Source organism: Salvelinus namaycush, chromosome 13 (genome assembly GCF_016432855.1).
Source record: "Salvelinus namaycush isolate Seneca chromosome 13, SaNama_1.0, whole genome shotgun sequence".
NCBI classification, from domain to species: domain Eukaryota; kingdom Metazoa; phylum Chordata; class Actinopteri; order Salmoniformes; family Salmonidae; genus Salvelinus; species Salvelinus namaycush.
Window position 1 is genome coordinate 8,593,514 of NC_052319.1, and position 19,590 is coordinate 8,613,103.

Genomic DNA, 19,590 nt, shown 5'->3' on the forward strand with positions numbered 1-19,590 from the left:
TAAAAGCTAAAATAAATAATTCTCTCTCCTATTATTCTGACATTTCACATTCTTAAAATAAAGTGGTGATCCTAAGACAGGGAATTTTTACTAGGATTAAATGTCAAGAATTGTGAAAAACTGAGTTTAAATGTATTTGGCTAAGGTGTATGTAAACTTCCGACTTCAACTGTATGTGTTTACTGAATATAATCAAGTGATGTCTGCTAAATAATCAAGTTGATTGCGCAGTCATATAGCCTCGGCACCTACATAAAGCTGAGTGACTCATTCATGGTTTTGGATCAAAATAAATATGTACAAACGTTCTTTCTGATAGACTTTAATAAATAAATGTTTTGGATATCCTGACCTGGACACCATGTATTATAATAGTCCATTATGGGATATTAGCAGGACAATAGACTCTTGCCAACACCTCTCTGTATTTTGATACTTTGTGCAAGGCAATTGATCAGCATTAAAATCTTTGTGGATGGGGCCTCCCGAGTGGCGCAGCGGTCTAAGACAATGCATCGCAGTGCAAACCGCGCTGCTACAGATGCTGGTTCCATACCCTTGCCGGTCGCGACCGGGAGACCCATGAGGCGACAGTGGGCTTTTGGTTTCTCTTCCTCTAAAAACAGAAATACAGAAATTCTAAATAACAAACTAGCTTTATTTACAAATGAGTAAGAATGTCTCACCCCATGTTCAAGAATGGCCTTTTTCTCGCTCACTTTCGGTTATTGAAAACAAAATCATCTCAAAAATATTGTTATTTTTTAAACAAGCCAAAGAAAGTTGGTTGCAATTTCAGTTTAATCCACCAGAAAAGACGGAACAAATAATAGAACAAATATTGTGGTTTAACTCAAATATACTAATTGATTTATTTTATTGTCTGTACTAGATTTTCTGTTCCTCCTGAAAGCCTTAATCTGCTCACTTAAATGAATAGAGATCCTGGTCATGGTGCTACAGTATGTTGTTACAGCATAATCAAAGTGAGGACAATCGGCGAACTGCTGTATACTTATGGCCTATTGTGAGCTGAAAATCACACCTTTCCAGTACTCCTCACCCCTCCCCAAACTCCACCCTTGAAGGCAGACCAGCAGAAAGAGAAACATTATCTGAGGGCAGAGATACGGGCGACAGCTGATGCAGTGGTTCAGAGCCAGGCGGTATTGGCAGAGAGTCACTCATCATTGGCAGAGAGTCAGGCGTCATTGGCGGAAAGTCAGGTGGAGAATGACGCATTGAAGAGGGCGAGGGACGAGATGGAGTCACAATCCATGCCAGGCACACCTGTGAGCTCTGGAACTCCACCTCCGACAGGCAGAGTTAACATACCTGGCGGGTTCTTCAGCTCGTCGGTTCACCCTGACATTTCCATTCTGCTTCTGACAACAGAACTTGACCAACTGCTCACCAGGCACAGCAAGGGCCGCCCGGACCGTTATGCTGTTCTGCTATTCCAAGGATGTGTAACTAAAGAGATACACCGAATACCAACTGGGATGGGTCCCGAGGCAAATGTGGCTTACCAGTGAACTTCCGGGTGTTCATCATTAATACTGTGTCTCAGAAGTTTCTGTCCATGGCTGATGCATCCCAAAAACATTAAAGACAGAGTTAATGAGTACTTGAGGTCACCGAGAAAGTCTGGACATGGTCTGCTTTCCCTTATGTAAGGAATTAGAAACTTTACCATGTTTACCACAGTATGTACTGTAGGCCACGTTTACTTGTCAGATGGCACAGTAGCCTAATAAAAAAGCCCATCCAACTACCTCATCACCATATTGTTATTTGTTTTATTTATTTTGCTCATTTGCACCCCAGTACCGCTACTTGCACACTCATCTTCTGCACATCTATCACCCCAGTGTTTAATTTGCCATACTGTAATAATTTTGCCACTATGGTCTATTTATTGCCTCACCCCCTTATCCTACCTCATTTGCACACACTGTATATAGACTTTCTCTAATGTATTACTGACTATATGTTTGTTTATTCCGTGTGTAACTCTGTGTTGTTGTTTGTGTCGCACTGCTTTGCTTTATCTTGGCCAGGTCGCAGTTGTAAATGAGAACTTGTTCTCAACTTGCCTACCTGGTTAAATAAAGGTGAACAATTTTTTTTTTTTAAAGGCAGGCAGCTTCTATCTTCAAAATGCTTTAAATGCTTTATTAACCAAATGTTTAAAGTGCGTGTGGGCGACCTCATGCAACCGCAACATGTTGGATGAAGCATATACTGTACAGTGCTGTATTTCTTTATCAGCATCTTTATGCTTTCGTTAATAATAATAATGATAGAAAGACCCTTTCAAAATGCAGATGTTTCTTTCGATATGGATCCATAACGAATTACTATGGGAACAAATATCACTAAATGACAGAAATATTGGAACAAAGTAGGCTAAGGAAGGTAAACAAACTGTTGCTTACTGGAAAATACTCTTTCAAAATGAATGGAAGGAACAGCATTCAGAGGTCAAGACAGCACTGCTCTGAGACATGCATGTGGACTGGTCTTGATAAATCAACAAGATTTTTATTTTCACTGAATCTCCGTTTGGGTATTGGTTAGACTACAATTAGGGTGTGGAAATGTTAGGATTATTTTGCTCTTACTGTAGCACTGTAGCCTACTCCCGACCGGTCACGTAGTACTGCACCATTATGGGCTATTAGCAGGACAATAGACTCTTGCCAAAATGGAGGGTAGGGGGAGAATTGTATCGTCAAATGTATTTCTTAGTTAGTTTGGCTGTATCACAACCGGCCATGATTGGTTGCAATTTCAGTTTTATCCACCAGAAAAGACAGAACAAATAATACAACAAATGTTGTGGTTAAACTCAAATATACTAATTGATAACTTTATCAATTGGAACCTTTAACATGTGGAAGGGGAAAAAGTATTATTATTATCATTATTAACCCTGTTTTTCACAAGCGTAGCAGGCTGTGAATTCTGCAAACAACGTTTCTAGGATTGGCTATTAGCAGGACAATATGGCGGCAGGTAGCCTCGTGGTTAGAACATTGGATTAGTAACCGGAAGGTTGCAAGATCGAATCCCCGAGCTGACAAGGTCAAAATCTGTCGTTCTGCCCCTGAACAAGGCAGTTAACCCACTATTCTTAGGCCGTCATTAAAAATAAGAATTTGTTCTTAACTGACTTGCCTAGTTAAATAAAGGTAAAATAAATAAAAAATATATACAGTATATTGGTCATCTTGGTCATGGCTCCCGAGTGGTGCAGTGGTCTAAGGCACTGCATCCCAGTGCAAGAGGCATCACTACAGTCCCTGGTTAGAATCCAGGCTGTATCACATCTGACAGTGATTGGGAGTCCCATAGGGCGGTGCACAATTGGCCCAGTGTCGTCCGGGTTAGGGGAGGGTTTGGCCGGCCGGTATGTCCTTGTCCATAAAATAGCCACGGCTTATGGTTTCTCTCCCTTTAAGAACAGAAATACATATTTTGGCCTTTATAAAGATTATTTTGGCCTATATTCAAATTATAATCACTCACTTTAGGTTATTTGAAAACTAAATCATCTCCAAAATATTGTTATTTTTTAAACAAAGCGATTATTATTATTATTATTAATTGATTTATAATGATATAAAAGCCCCTTAGATATTCTCACAGATCATTTTTGCCCTAACGAAAAATGCCCCTTAGATATTAATTTAGAATCCTCTAATCCTATAAATCAAATTATTGGCGGAGAGTCACGTCATTTATTATTCTTTTTTAATATATATTGTAGGCCTACAGCAGGCGACATGAGTCTCACTAGTGTTGAGTAATGTGCTGTTAAAAGGGGTGTAGGTCTTATTTATTTAAAAAGCATATTGAAGTTAGAAGCAATAGGATTTAGGCCTCCAGGGTGGCGCAGTGGTCTAGGGCACTGCATCGCATCGCTAGCTGCGCCACCAGAGTCTCTGGGTTCGCGCCCAGGCTCTGTCGCAGCCGGCCGTGACCGGGAGGTCCGTGGGGCGACGCACAATTGGCCTAGCGTCGTCTGGGTTAGGGAGGGTTTGGCTGGTAGGGATATCCTTGTCTCATCGCACTCCAGCGACTCCTGTGGCGGGCTGGGTGCAGTGCGCGCTAACCAAGGGGGCCAGGTGCACGGTACTGTAGCCTACTCCCGACCGGTCACGTTGTACAGCGCCAGTATGGGTTATTAGCAGGACAATAGATACTTTGTGCAAGGCAATTGATCAGCATTAAAAACATTGCAGATGGGGCCTCCCGAGTGGCGCAGGGGTCTAAGACACCACATCGCAGTGCAAACTTTCAATCATTCTGAATAACAAACTGGCTTTATTTACAAATTAGTAAGAATGTCTCACCCCATGTTCAAGAATGGCTCTCGCTCACTTTAGGTTATTTGAAAACAAAATCATCTCCAAAATATCGTTATTTTTTTAAACAAAACGATTATTATTATTAATATCAATATTTCTGTTTGGGTATTGGTTAGACTACAATTATGGTGTGGAAATGTTATGCTCTTAGTACTGTAGCCTACTCCCGACCGTCACGTTGTAGAGCGCCATGTTTTCCATTCCAATCTAACGTAAACCCCGAGGGTTTCGTTTTTCTTGGAATAGAAACACCATAATATTAATCAAATTAATTAAGCTACATTTCTTAAAATCCATCCCATAATCTATGTTCTTACAAAAAAGTTTTTAAATTCGATCATATAGCCAATATTGAATGCTATCAAATGCTTCTCAAAGATGACATCTGGTGGTCAAACTAGCACTAACTAGCATTAATGGTAACAATGGCTGACAATTAAATAACGTTCCACAGAATTCTGCTGCAGCCCGCAAGGTGTGCTGCAGTATGACGCAACTTTTAAAGGAAGAACCACTGTATGCACAATACCTGCATCCTCATTATTCATATATTATGCACAGACCAGAAGAGACACTCACATGTTGTCGTTGCTCTCATCATAGGCCAGGATCTTAGTTACTTCCCAGTTCCCTGATGTAAGATGGCGGACTTCATTTTGATCTGCTCTGAACTGGAGGGAGGAAGGGGAACAGACACAGGAAATAAACAATTAGAAGAGTCATCTTACATATCTATAAAAACAACTTATTCATCATCATCAGCATGACCCTCACTTCTTGTTCTGTAACCACAGAGATATTACCCTCACCATGGTGGAAATTATAGCAACAGAACACTTTGAGTGGTAACCATGGTGACATGAGTGACCCCCATCGGTTCAGTAACCATGGCGACTTGATCCTATACCTGTGTGGTGAACATGGCGATGTGATGGAACTCTCCGCGCCCGCCTTGCTTGACGGGCACCGTCAGGAAGAATCTGCTGCCGTCCCTGGAGAACACTGGTTCCTGGTTCTGCAGAAACAAACACAGCAAACATTTTACTTTTGAGTGTTATGATCATTATATGACCACAGAGATTGTGTATAATAGACTAGTAATATTCATGTGTTGGCATTTTAGGCCAATCATTACCAATGTGCACAATAAAGATCTATTGAATTAAATGGAATGAAACTTTGATTTGATATGTTTGACCATGACTGACTTTACAGGAGTTAAAATGTTTTACCTGCTTGGAAAGCCAGAGCTCTGAGGTCTCCTCATGCCTCTGAAATAGAAAGACCAAAATGTTAACAGTTAATAGCATGTCCCGTTTTAACTAATTTACCATTCCACAAGACAGCTCAAAGCCCTTCAAAATCATCCAATTCCCTTTCTTCCCCAATACTTTAAAATGCCAGAATTTGTGCTCTTTCATTTAAACCCATTGCAGACAAGGACAAAAGCCCTGGCAGAGAAGATGAGTCCGGGCCCAGGCGAAGCAGTTTCTTGGCTGGAGAGCCTGTTTGGTTGTGCTCTAGCCATCTGTGGGGCCTGACCCTGGAACAGTAAAACTGAACCGTTTCCCATATACTGCCACGCTTTCCCCACAGGGGACTGCTGCTCTGCCCTGTTCCAGACAAAGCTTATAATAACACTCTGCAATCAAAACAAATCGTGGAAAGGATAAATATTTACTTTCGTGTTCATGAAAACAGTTCTATGAGATGATAAAAGCTTCCCAGTAAAAAATTATAGAACAATGAATGTGATTTATAGTGTGTTTATCTGATAAATGCCACGAGATAATCTTCTTCTTCAAAATGGTGGGTAAACAGAACGTGGGTACACCCCTTTACAAGCACCCTTTAGCATGCAGAGTAAAAAGCACACCAAACAACACAACAGGTGCTAAGCCCATACTGTAAACTGTTGACATAGAACTCATACAGTACTTTCAGATGAGGCATTCGAGTAAACAATCTCTTTCCCTTTGGTACAGTAGCATAGCAATAACAGTCAGTGCATTGTCTGCTCTCTCCTCCCACTGCCAATATAACAATATAATATGACCCCCCCTCCATACACAGAATGCCATTCTTCTCACCTTAACACAGGCTCCTGTGGTGGTGTCACACACGGTCAGGATTGACACATTCTGGGCACGGCTCATCCACCTGACCGTTGTCTTGGTTTTACTGATCCACTTGACCATGGCTACATAGTGCTCCCTACGAGAGAGAACAACCACAGTTATTATTGATTGAAAATGACCTTGTCTCTCCAAAAAGAAAACTTTCCAAGATTTGTTTTCAATATCATTATGTATCACACCTTATTTTGAGGCTGTCTGGTGGTGTGAGCTCCTGTGTATGGGTCGGCCCGTACAAATTCACCACGTATAACTTCACTGTGGGGTTTGGTTGGCCCGCCTGAAAACAGAGTAAGTATTTTAGATATTGTAGCACCACTACATATGATAAATCAAAGATGAATCACAGAGAAAAATACCACTCATTACAATCACCATATAAACTAAGCTAAACATTGTATAATTCCATTGTAATTATGTAGAGCAATATTATACAGTGTATGTACCTACATATTAACCCAACTCCAAAACATCCCCAAACAATGGATGATAATAATAAACACATAAGAATCCTTTAACACATGCCCTAACAATGAATAATAGCTACAGTAGGTCATTACACAATACAAACTCATTTCATCGAATGGTGATACAAATGTTGGTAACGCTTTACATAAAGTTGCCCCTATTACTATTTAACTACACCGTAAAAAACTGTAGTAACAACATTGTACTACATAGGTGTTACTACGTAATTACATGGTAGGAAGGTTGTAGCGCTAGCAGTTATTGCACAATTTGAAATGTGTATTTACATATCCACTTGCTGAAGGTTACTCCGCATGTATTTACTGATGTTATTACACATTTTCTTGTTCCACTATGTAACTAATGTTTTGTAATTACACGCTTGAAAGTTACCTGTGAATAACCATGTTAATAACTCAAACCAAAATCTGACCTTGTTACAAGGTGCCACTGCCATCGAATACACATGCAATACCAGGGTTGATAAATAGGCTAGGGTATGTTTGCAACAATTGAACTATTGTCATTAACTACCAGTCATTTTCAATTAGTTTATTTCTATGTTATGACCTGGCTCAAAGGCTATTCCGAATCAAATGTAATGTAAGAACAATGTGTTTTAATAGGATGTCCTTGTAATTATCATGTACCTAGCCGGGAGCAAGCAACTTAATGTAAAGTGAAACCCAGTAGGGTATAATCTTTATAATTACCATGTAGTTAGAATATAACAACTTTTGCAGACTGAAAATAGAGGAGACTGGAGAACATTAGTTACATTCTACTTAAAATGTATATAGCATTAACATCCAACTCTGTAATTACAATGTTGTTACAAGAGATATACATGTATTTATAATGTACTTACCCAGGAGTAAGCATCTTCATGTAAAGCGAAGTGAATTGTCTTATGACTTTGTACTTACAATGTACATAAGGAGGTGGGAAAACTTTTTTTCAGATGACTTTTCTTCAATGGATTTGCCAAAGATTCATATTCACAACCATTCAAATTCAATTCTCCATTTCAGAATCAAAGCAATAACTATTTTAGTTAGTAAAAATAAGTAAGACAGGGTGGTAAAGCAAGCTAGCTAGCATTTCCCCCTTATTCATTAATGTAGCAAGCTTGCGAGGATGAGTATTCGAACACAGTACTGTCTCCCTCCGGCAGGTTGCATTTTTCTCATTGTTTTGTCCAACAAGCAACTTTCACATGCGCCGAATACAAAAGGTTACCGTGAAATGCTTACTTACAAGTCCTTAACCAACAATGCAGAATTTTTTAAAAAGTAAGTAAGAAAATATTTGTGAAAAAAATAAAGACAAAAATAAAATAACCTGAAGTAAGAAAAAAATAACACAAGAAAATAACAATAACAAGGTTATATACAGGGGGTACCTGTACCAAGTCAATGTGCGGGTGTACAGGTTAGTCGAGGTAATTGAGGTAATATGTACATGTTGGGGAGTAACGGATTCCATCCAATATGTTACATGTAAGGGTTACAAAAAAACGGTAACTGTAATTGGTTACCTCACCAGCAAAAATATTGTAATCAGATTACAGATACGTTTGAAAAACTAGATGATTATTTCCAGGATTAACTTAGAAATTTAGAAAGGATGTTTGTGAAAAATAATCTTTGACACTTCTCTGTTTTCTCAATGACAATCAAATCAGCATTGAAAAAAGGCACACGTTTAAGTTTGTTCCACCTGAGTGAGTCTGACCACAAGTCAGAGACCACCATGATGACACACCAAATGGGTTTGATAGATCGCGGGAAAAGAGCTACAGTCCAAGCTAGGTCTTCCAATGGTGCGACTGCTGTCGGCATCCAAAGATTATCCAATTTAAATAAACGCTTGGAGGTAAGGATGACAGCAGTGGTGTAGTCTACGGCGATACTGATATCACTTATTATTGATATCTACATAGAGCATTGATGTGAGACACACTACTACTCTCTCATTTAGCTATTTGCGCTTTACGGATTGTGGTTGTTGTGGATGGCTGTTCACAAATCTAAATGTGTATTTGAACCAAATAATGGTTGAATTCAAGAAATTTAAGCTGCTCATTGTTTTCGAAACCAGTCGACAGCCAGTGAAAATGCGCTCTTGCAACAGCTGCATAGTGCGGATCCCAGCCTATGGAATAAAAGTTGGGCTTTTATTGCTCAATCTAATTCATGCTGATAAAAAAAAAAAAATAGGCCTAATGGACACATGCTCAAACTCGCACACTTTTGATAGACTAAAGGGACAATCTGTAGTTGCTACATCCATTTTTGTACTTAATGTTGATATCATGTATAGTCAGTCCTTGCATCCACAGCTCTGTCTATTAATCTGAGAGTGGTTACATTTCTCCAGGCCCATCCCTTAGATTTGTACCAAAACAGAAGCTGGGCAGCCGTTTTGTTATTGTTTCTTTGGGGGAGCTGCATATTATCAAGATATCAAAGTGTCACCAACAAAAAGGTAAACAACAGGCCTATAGCAAATGCAGAATATTGCATTCATTCAGCGCTTTTTAGTAGTGCTCAAAGCATGCCATTCCATGAGCGCAGCGTTTATTTTTTCGAATCAGTGAGCCCAATCAGTTCTCCATGACAACAAAATCATAAACAACCGAGTAGGGCTGGCTAATAAATCCTTAGTTTTGAGTTTATGCTCAGGTAAAACAATTTGGCTAATCTATACTTCCATATTTCCAAATCCTATTCTTGAAGATCAAGGGAATGACTGGAATCCTGATAGACGTTGGTTTATAATGTAATGTTATAATTTAATTGTATTATTTTATGTAGTAGAAAACGATGGGTTGGAAGAAGCCTACATAACCAACCCATAAAGTAAAATGTAACATCCATATATGGCCAGGTATGTAAACTTTAACATTGATTTATCCTTCAATAGATGTCGTTCAATTGGTAACATACATTTTAGTCTTCTTCTAATGCCTCTTAATTGTAAAGTAATCTAAAAGTAACGGAATGTAATCAGATTACGTTACTGAGTTCAGGTAATCCAAAAGTTACGTTACTGATTACAATTTTGGACAGGTAACTGATAATTGTAACGGATTATAAAGTTACCTACCCAGCCCTGCATGTTGGTAGAGGTAAAGTGACTATGCATAGATAGTAAACAGCGAGTAGCAGCAGTGTAAAAAAGGGGGTCAATGCATACAGGCCGGGTAGCCATTTGATTAACTGTTTAGCAGTCTAATGGCATGAGGGTAGAAGCTGTTAACTTAGGGATAAGGCCCCTTTTTCTCCATTTCCGCCTGAGTGACGTGCCCAAAGCAAACTGCTTGTAGCTCAGGCCCTGAAGCCAGGATATGCATATAATTGGTACCATTGGAAAGAAAACACTCTGAAGTTTGTAGAAATGTTAAGATAATGTAGGAGAATATAACACAATAGATATGGTAGGATAAAATCCAAAGAAAAACCAACCAGAATAAAACAATTTTGAGAGACAATCCTCTTAGAAATGCAAGAGAAAGCTCATATTGTAAAATAGCTCCATGGATTCCTATTGCTTCCACAGGGTGTCAGCAGTCTATGTTCAAAGTTTCAGGCTTGTAACTTCAAAAAAGAATAAGAAATAACAGTTTTTGTATGAGGACAGAGTCTTAGAAATCCATGTCATGGTGCGCCATGATGAAGTTGCGCACCTGCTAAAATCAGTTTCCTATTGAACATACTTCTTTCCCAAAATAAATATCATAGTTTGATTACATTTTAGGGTGTCTGAGGAGTAAATATAAACGTATTTTGACTTGTTGAAACAAAGTTTAGGGGTAGATTTTCGGATTCTTTTCTCTTCAAGTTGAACGAGTGGATTACTCAAATCGATGGCGTCAACAAAACAGACTTTTAGGGATACAAAAAATGATTTTATCTAACAAAATGACACTACTTTTTATCGCTGGGACCCTTTGGAAGACAAATCAGAGGAAGATTTTCAAAAAGTAAGTGAATATTTAATCTTTATATGTGAATGTATGAAACCTGTGCCGGTGGAAAATATATTTTGATGTGGGTCGCCGTCCTCAAACAATCGCATGGCATGTTTTCGCTGTAATAGCTACTGTAAATTGGACAGTGCAGTTAGATTAACAAGATTTTAAGCTTTCAGCCGATATAAGATACTTATATGTACCTAAATATTTAATTGCAATAATAACTATTAGAATTTATTTGAATTACGTGCCCTCCAGTTTCACCGGAAGTTGTCCCGCTAGCGGGACACCAATCCTTAAGGAGCCTTTTGGACCTAGACTTGGCACTCTGGTACATCTTGCCATGGGGTAGCAGAGAGATCAGTCTATGACTAGGGTGGCTGGAGTCTTTGACAATTTTTAGGGCCTTCCTCTGACAACATCTGGTATATTGTATGGAGGTCAATGAGAGAGTGTCGAATTTGGTCAACAAAAACATGAATGGCTTATTTGCTACGTGAGGTTTATTTGATCGAATAGAAGTTTTGTGCTGCTTAAGTTGTTACGAGTGTACTGATATAAGTAGGACACATGACATCCCGGGAGGGAACTTTGAGAAAAAACACTAGTTGTCGTGAGATGGCTATGCATATTCATGGCATGATCTAGTAGCATAGTATTTCTCTCCACTGAATACAGGCGGTTGACGTCAACAACCCTCATCGAATATTCAAAAAAGGAATACAATAATGAGATGTATCTACCAATCGAAAGAAAGGATAGGTGGGAGCTAGACAGCCCGCCGTGCCGCTTTGTGGAGAACGACTCCCATTATTAGGGCGGAGAGACATGCATCTTGTCAGTGTATCCATGATCTTTGCTGCGGAGGAGAGTGTGAGAGGTGAGAGGTCAGTGTGATGTCATTTTCTGCTGAACTACTACAAAATCGCCCAAAAAAACTCAAAACATTTAGTAACCTTTTTGTTCACTATTTAGTTTATTTATTTGCACATTCAAACAAAGAAAAATAAGAAGTCAGAAGAACGCTAGGCTGTCCCCAGGAAGTGACAACACACTTTTTCACTAGTGATGGAAGTTCGGCTATTTTTACTGACTGGGATCTTTTCATCTCGTTCATTCAAAAGAACAAATCTTTCAACTCATTTCATTTATTTGATTCAGTAATGCCCAGAGCAAGCAAGAGTTGACAAGACCTCCTACTAGTTAACAATGAACTAAAAACCCTAAAGAATCATGATTTCACAAGCCTCTCGCGAGGGAGATTAGCACAATATAGTTTGTGAACAGCAGCAGCCGGTCAAATGATTAGTTCTTGAGTTCGAGCTTGTTGAGCAGAGGCAGGCTGTTTATGTTTTACAAACCTGTGTTCATTGATAACATACGGTAATCAATTAATTGCATTGATTAATTATCAGTAATCAGTTCTGAAGATTTATTTTCCTGCGCACTTATGATAGACAGTTGGTGATCTTCGGAGCAGCTGAGCCGGAGGTATGCATATGAATCCGTCTGTATTCATTGCGGAAAGCATATTGAACGAACGACTCAAATGAATGAGTCACTCGGAAAAACTAATCATGATGTTCGAGTCAGTGAAAATGTTGTTAAAAAATTGTGTTGACATTGTCCCAGTGCCTAGCAAGCTACATTAATGAATAATGGAGAAATAAATGCTAGCTAGATAGCTAGCTTTTACAACCCAGGATTGTAAAGTTATTGCTTTGAGTCTGAAATGGGGAATTTCATTTAAATTGTTTAAATATGAATCTTTGTCAAATCTATTAAAAGAAACAGCAAACTGTAAAATGTTCCTGTCCTTATTTTTCCTGGTTTGCCTATTGTCTGCAAATGTTGTTACATTGTAACTACAAAGTAAAGCGCATGTCACTTCACTTTAAATTAAGTTTCTTGGTCCTGGATAAGTACATTGTAAATACATGTATATACCTTGTAACAACATTGTAATTACAGAGTTGGTTGTTAAATATTGTAAGTTCAATGTAACTCAAGGGTTATACCTAATGTTCTCGTGTCTCCTAATTTATTCTGGTTAGCCTGTTGTCTACAAAGACTGTTATATTGTAACCAAATAGTAATTATAAAGATTATACCCTACTGGGTTTCACGTTACATTCAGTTGCTTGCTCCTGGGTAGGTACATGATAATTACTAGTATCGACACTACACTTGTCCACATCCTATGACTCGCAGGGTCCCCTTTCCTCCTAGCCGGCTTGGCCCTCCCCTCCTGCTCCTTGGCTGAGTAACTCATTGCGAGTTTACAGAATAGGGCTGCGGGCAGCTGAGCGAAAATGGAGGAAAACTAAACTTCCAGAGGACCTATCATCCTATCACTCACTCCTCTCTACTTTCTCATCCTCTGTATCCACTGCGAAAGCCACTTTCTATCACTCTAAATTTAAAGCTTCTGCATGTAACCCTAGGACACTCTTTCTCACCTTCTCCTCCCTCCTCAATCCTCCACCCCCTCCATCCCACCTCCCTCTCTACGGACGACTTTGTCAACCACTTTAAAAAGAAGGTTGACGACATCCACTCTTCATTCACTCAGCCTATTGAGTCCACTTTTCCCACTCATACAGAACTACCCTACGCCTTGACCTCTTTCTCCTCTCTCCAGATGAAATCCTGTGACTAGTGAGGTTCGGCCGCCAGACAACCTTCCCGCTCGACCCTATTCCCTCTTCCCTTCTCAGGGCCATCTCTGGAGACCTTCTCCCGTTCCTAATTTCCCTCATCAACTCATCCGTGAACACTGGCTGCGTCCCCTTTGACTTCAAAATGTCGCTCCCCTCCCTAAGAAACCAACATTCAACTCCTCTGATGTCAAAAACTACAGACCAGTATCCTTTCTTTCTTTTCTTTCCAAAACACTGGACCATGCTGTCTCTGACCAACTTTCTCTCTCTATCTCTCCCAGAATGATCTCATTGACACTAATCAGTCAGGCTTCATGACGGGTCAAATAACCGAGACTGCTCTTCTCTGTGTGACTGAGGCTCTCCGCCCTGCCAAATCTCTGTTCTCATCCTCCTTGATCTATACGCTGCCTTTGACACTGTGAACCATCAGATCCTCCTCTCCACCCTCTCATGGCTGGGAGTCTCAAGCTCTGCACGTTCTTGGATTTCATCCTACCTGGCAGGCCTCTCCTACAGGTGACGTGGAGAGGATCTGTGTCTGCACCACATACTCTCACTACTGGTCTCCTCAAGGGCTTGGAACTAGGCCCTCTCCTCTTAACTCTCTACACCAAGTCAATCGGCTCTGTCATATCCTCACATGGTCACTCCTATCATTACTATGCGGATGACACTCAACTACTTTTCTCCTTCCCCCCTTCTGACACCCAGGTTGTGACACAGATCTCTACGTGCCTGGCAGATATCTCGTCTTGGATGTCGGCCCACCACGTCAAGCTCAACATCGGCAAGATGGAGCTGCTCTTCCTCCCTGGAAAGGTGTGCCCGCTCCAAGACCTCCCATCACAATTAACAACTCCACGGTGTGGAGTACAAAGAACCTTAGCGTGATCCTGGACAACACCCTCTCATTCTCTGTCAAAATCAAAGCATTTACTCGCTCCTGCAGATTCATGTTCTACAACATCCGTAGATTAGGACCCAACCTCACACAGAAAGAGGTGCAGGTCCCAATCCAGGCACTTGTCTTCTACCATCTGGACCAGTACAACTCGCTGTTGGCTGTCTCCCCGCTTGTGCCATCAAACCCCAGCATTTTATCCAGAACGCTGCAGCCCGCCTGGTGTTCAACCTTCCCAATTTCTCTTTCCATGTCAACCTGCTCCTCCGCACACTCAACTGGCTTCCAGTCGAAGCGCGCATCTACTACAAGAACATGGTACTTGCGTATGGAGCAGCAAGAGTAACTGCCCCTCCCTACCTTCAGGCTATGCTCAAACCATACACCCCAACCCGAGCACTCCATTCTACCACCTCTGGTCACTTGGCCCTACCACCCCTACGGGAGGGCAGCTCCTGCTCAGGCCAGTCCAAGCTCGTCTCTGTCTTGGCACCCCAAAGGTAGAACCATCTGCTTGAACAGCAGACTCCCTGCCCATCTTCTGAAACCCCCCTGCCCCCGCCAGCATAGTGGTGACTGCATCATGTTATGAGTATTCTAGGGAGTTCTATGGTAAGACTCGAAAATAGCTGTCTAGCAATGTTCAACAACCAACTTGACAGAGCTTGAAGGATTGTGCAAATATTGTACAATCCAGGTTTGCAAAGATGTTAGAGACCTTAGAGACATACCCAGAAAGACGCGCAGCTGTAATTGCTGCCATATGTACATTATTGTACATGTATTGTGAACACTTACAGTACCAGTCAAAAGTTTGGACACACCTACTCATTCAATGGTTTTTCTTTATTTTTACTATAACTTTGTTTCTACAGCTTTTGTATTACATATACATTCCACACATTAGGAAAAACCTTCCTAATATTGAAACACCTTAGAAATATTGAAAAAAATTTTTTATCTACAGTACCAGTCAAAGGTTTGGACACAGCTTTTTCTTTTTTTTCTTTTCTAGATTGTAGAATAATAGTGAAAACATCAACACTAGGAAATAACACATATGGAATCAAATAGGAACCAAAAAAGTGTTCAACAAATCAAAATATATTTTACATTTGAGATTCTTTAAAGTAGCCACCTATTGCCTTGATGACAGCTTTGCACACTCTTGGCATTCTCTCATCCAGCTTCACCTGGAATGATTTTCAGTCTTGAAGGAGTTCCCAAATATGCTGAGCACTTGTTGGCTGCTTTTCCTTCACTCTGCGGTCCAACTCATCCCAAACCATCTCAATTGGGTTGAGGTCGGGTGATTGTGGAGGCCTGGTCATCTGATGCAGCACTCCATCACTCTCCTTCTTGGTCAAATAGCCCTTACACAGCCTGGAGGTGTGTTGGGTCATTGTCCTGTTGAAAAACAAACGATAGTTCCACTAAGCCCAAACCAGATGGGATGGCGTATCACTGCAGAATGCTGTGGTAGCCATGCTGGTTAAGGGTGCCTTGAATTCTAAATAAGTCACTGACGGTGTCAAAAGCAAAGCACCCCCACACTATCACACCTCCTCCTCCATGCTTCATGGTGGGAACCACACATGCAGATATCATTCGTTCACCTTCTCTGCGTCTCACAAAGACACGGCGGTTGGAACCAAAAATCTCAAATTTGGACTCATCAGAACAAAGGTCAGATTTCCACCGGTCTAATGTCCGTTGCTCATGTTTCTCGACCCAAGCAAGTCTCTTCTTCTTATTAGTGTTCTTTAGTAGTGGTTTCTTTGCAGCAATTTGACCATGAAGGCCTGATTCACACAGTCTCCTCTGAACAGCTGATGTTGAGATGTGTTTGTTACTTGAGGCTTTACTCTGAGGCTGGTAACTCTAATGAACTTATCCTGTGCAGCAGAGGTAACTCTGGGTCTTCCTTTCCTGTGGCAGTCCTCATGAGAGCCAATTTCATCATAGCGCTTGATGGTTTTCGCGACTGCACTTGAATAAACTTTCAAAGTTCTTGAAATGTTCTGCATTGACTGATCTTCATATCTTAAAGTAATGATGGACTGTCGTTTCTCTTTGCTTATTTGAGCTGTTGTTGCCATAATATGGGCTTGGTATTTTACCAAATAGGGCTATCTTCTGTATACCACCCCTACCATGTCACAACACAACTGATTGGCTCAAATGCATTATTAAGAAGGAAATAAATTCCACATATTAACATTTAAGAAGGCACACCTGTTAATTGAAATGTATTCCAGGTGACTACCTCATTGAGCTGGTTGAGAGAGTCTGCAAAGCTGTCATCAAAGCAAGGGTGGCTAGTTTGAAGAACACTTTTTTGGGGTACTACATGATTATTTCATAGTAGAAAATAGTAAAAATAAAGAAAAACCCTGGAATGAGTAGGTGTGTCTAAACTTCTGACTGGTACTGTATGTGAATTAGATTTGCAAATATGTCTAAAAACATGTTTTCAGTTTGTAATTATGGTGTATTGTGCGTAGATGGGTGAGAAAAACAAATCTATTTAATTTCAAATTATTGAGTTGCACTCCCCGGGTTCCCATGGTCAGTCTATGTAATGGAAAGAGAGGTGTTCCTAATGTTTTGTTCACTCAGTGTACATCTCCTTCAATATTACTTTTGCAATACAGTAAATAGCCTATTCACTTTCCGACAGATGAACAAATTATATGTTGGAATCAAGTCTCCAATAAATCAAAAATGTAAGTGAAAAAATTGTGGCTCAGATGAAACCATCCAAGCATTAGATACAGCTCCTTTAAATGTTGATATTTGGTTGTGTTGTCAACCAAACACAATTCACTATACTTTTGTACATAATACAGTAAATAGCTTAAAGTTAAGCGGCAATCAGCGGTTGCTACATACATTTCTGGACTTATAAATTCATGATAAAGTTGAAGTCGGAAGTTGACATACACTTAGCCAAATACATTTAAACTCAGTTTTTCACAATTCCTGACATTTAATCCTAGTAAATATTCCCTGTCTTAGGTCAGTTAGATCACCACTTTAATTTAAGAATGTGAAATGTCAGAATTATAGTAGAGAGAATTATTTACTTCAGGTTTATTTCTTTCATCACATTCCCAGTGGGTCAGAAGTTTACATACACTAATTAGTTTTGGTAGCATTGTCTTTAATTTGTTTAATTTGGGTCAAACGTTTCGGGTAGAGTTCCACAAGCTTACCACAATAAGTTGGGTGATTGTTGACCCATTCCTCTGACAGAGCTGGTGTAACTGAGTCAGGTTTGTAGGCCCCCTTGCTCGCACACACTTTTTCAGTTTGCCCACAGATTTTCTATAGGATTGTGGTCAGGGCTTTCAGATGGCCACTCCAATACCTTGACTTTGTTGTCCTTAAGCCATTTTGCCACAACTTTGGAAGTATGCTTGGGGTCATTGTCCATTTGGAAGACCCATTTGGGACCAAGCTTTAACTCCTGATTGGTCTGATGTCTTGAGATGTTGCATGCATTGTATCCACATAATTTCTTTCCTCATTTCTTCCTCATGATGCCATCTATTTTGTGAAGTGCACCAGTCCCTCCTGCAGCAAAGCACCCCCACAACATGATGCTGCCACCCCCGCGCTTCACGGTTGGGATGATGTTCTTTTTGCAAGCCTCCCCCTTTTTCCTCCAAACATAACGTGGTCATTATGGCCAAACGTTCTATTTTTGTTTCATCAGACCAAGGACATTTCTCCAAAAAGTACGATCTTTGTGTTTTGGAGCAGTGGCTTCTTTCCTGTTCAGCGGCCGTTTTACGGTGGATTAGATACTTTTCCACCTGTTTCCTCCAGCATCTTCACAAGGTTCTTTGCTGTTTTTCTGGGATTGATGTGCACTTTTCGCACCAAAGTACGTTCATCTCTAGGAGACAGAACGCGTCTCATTCCTGAGTGGTATGACGGCTGCGTGGGCCCATGGTGTTTAAACTTGCGTACTATTGAACGTGGTATCTTCAGGAGTTTGGAAATTGCTCCCAAGGATGTACCAGACTTGTGGAGGTCTACACTTTTTTCTGAGGTCTTGGCTGATTTCTTTGATTTTCCCATGATGTCAAGCAAAGAGGCACTGAGTTTGAAGGTAGGCCTTGAAATACATCCACAGGTACACCTCCAATTGACTCAAATGATGTCAATTAGCCTATCAGAAGCTTCTAAAGCCATGACATAATATTCTGGAATTTTCCAAGCTGTTTAAAGGCACAGTCAACTTAGTGTATGTAAACTTCTGACCCACTGGAATTGTGATAGAGTGAATTATAAGTGAAATAATCTGTCTGTAAACAATTGTTTGAAAAATTACTTGTGTCATGCACAAAGTAGATGTCCTAACCGACTTGCCAAAACTATAGTTTGTTATGAAGAAATTTGTGGAGTGGTTGAAAAACGAGTTTTAATGACTCCAACCTAAGTGTATGTGAACTTCCGACTTCAACTGTATGTACCCATTCATTCTTGAAGAATACAACTTTTAGCTTCGTTCAACTGTCGTACCAATCAGAACCCGAATATAAGCTTGTTTACTCCAATGTTTGTAAACAAAGTATATGTAAACAAACACTGTCCTGTATAGCCACAAAAATGCGTAAAACTATAATTTTAGTATCCATAGCTCTGTCTATGAATTTGGACTGGTTACATTTCTCCAGTCCCATCCTTCAGCTTTTTACCAAACAGTGGCAAGGGCATGCAGTGAAGGAATGGTATCAAACAAATGAAACTAGGTGTTTGATGTGTTTGATACCATTCCATTGATTAAGTTCCAGCCATTACTATGAGCCCCTCCTCCCATTTAAAGTGCCACCAGCCACCACTGCTTTTAATGTAATATTAAAATGCAATCAGGTGGTTAGGTTGTGCTATTATAGGAAGCACAGTGATAGCACATTAAGTTGTAAATACAAATTATCTGACATTGTTTTTAATTGGAATTTGGTTGTGCTTTTCGATGGCTGTCTTTTTTTTTCACTTTGACAAAATGTCCACCTTGAAACGTCGTAGTGGGCCCAGTGGGCTGAATCTGTTAGGATGGTTGCAG

The 19,590-nt window shown here is 40.2% G+C and overlaps 1 protein-coding gene and 1 pseudogene across 1 annotated transcript in view; one reads left to right on the top strand and one right to left on the bottom strand.

Moving 5' to 3' along the window:
• Positions 1–7,433, bottom strand: part of LOC120057746 (inactive dipeptidyl peptidase 10-like) — a 52,658-nt gene extending 45,225 nt beyond the window's left edge. Inside the window, exons 1-6 of the mRNA XM_039006226.1 lie at positions 7,410–7,433; positions 6,691–6,788; positions 6,464–6,587; positions 5,606–5,644; positions 5,281–5,388; positions 4,953–5,044 (exon numbers count right to left, since the gene is read on the bottom strand). Coding sequence (XP_038862154.1) covers positions 4,953–5,044; positions 5,281–5,388; positions 5,606–5,644; positions 6,464–6,587; positions 6,691–6,788; positions 7,410–7,433 — 485 coding nt within the window. The remainder of the gene's footprint in view (positions 1–4,952; positions 5,045–5,280; positions 5,389–5,605; positions 5,645–6,463; positions 6,588–6,690; positions 6,789–7,409) is intronic.
• A 4,368-nt stretch (positions 7,434–11,801) lies between these two features.
• On the top strand, positions 11,802–15,020 carry LOC120057747 (annotated as a pseudogene).
• The last annotated feature ends 4,570 nt before the right edge of the window (positions 15,021–19,590 follow it).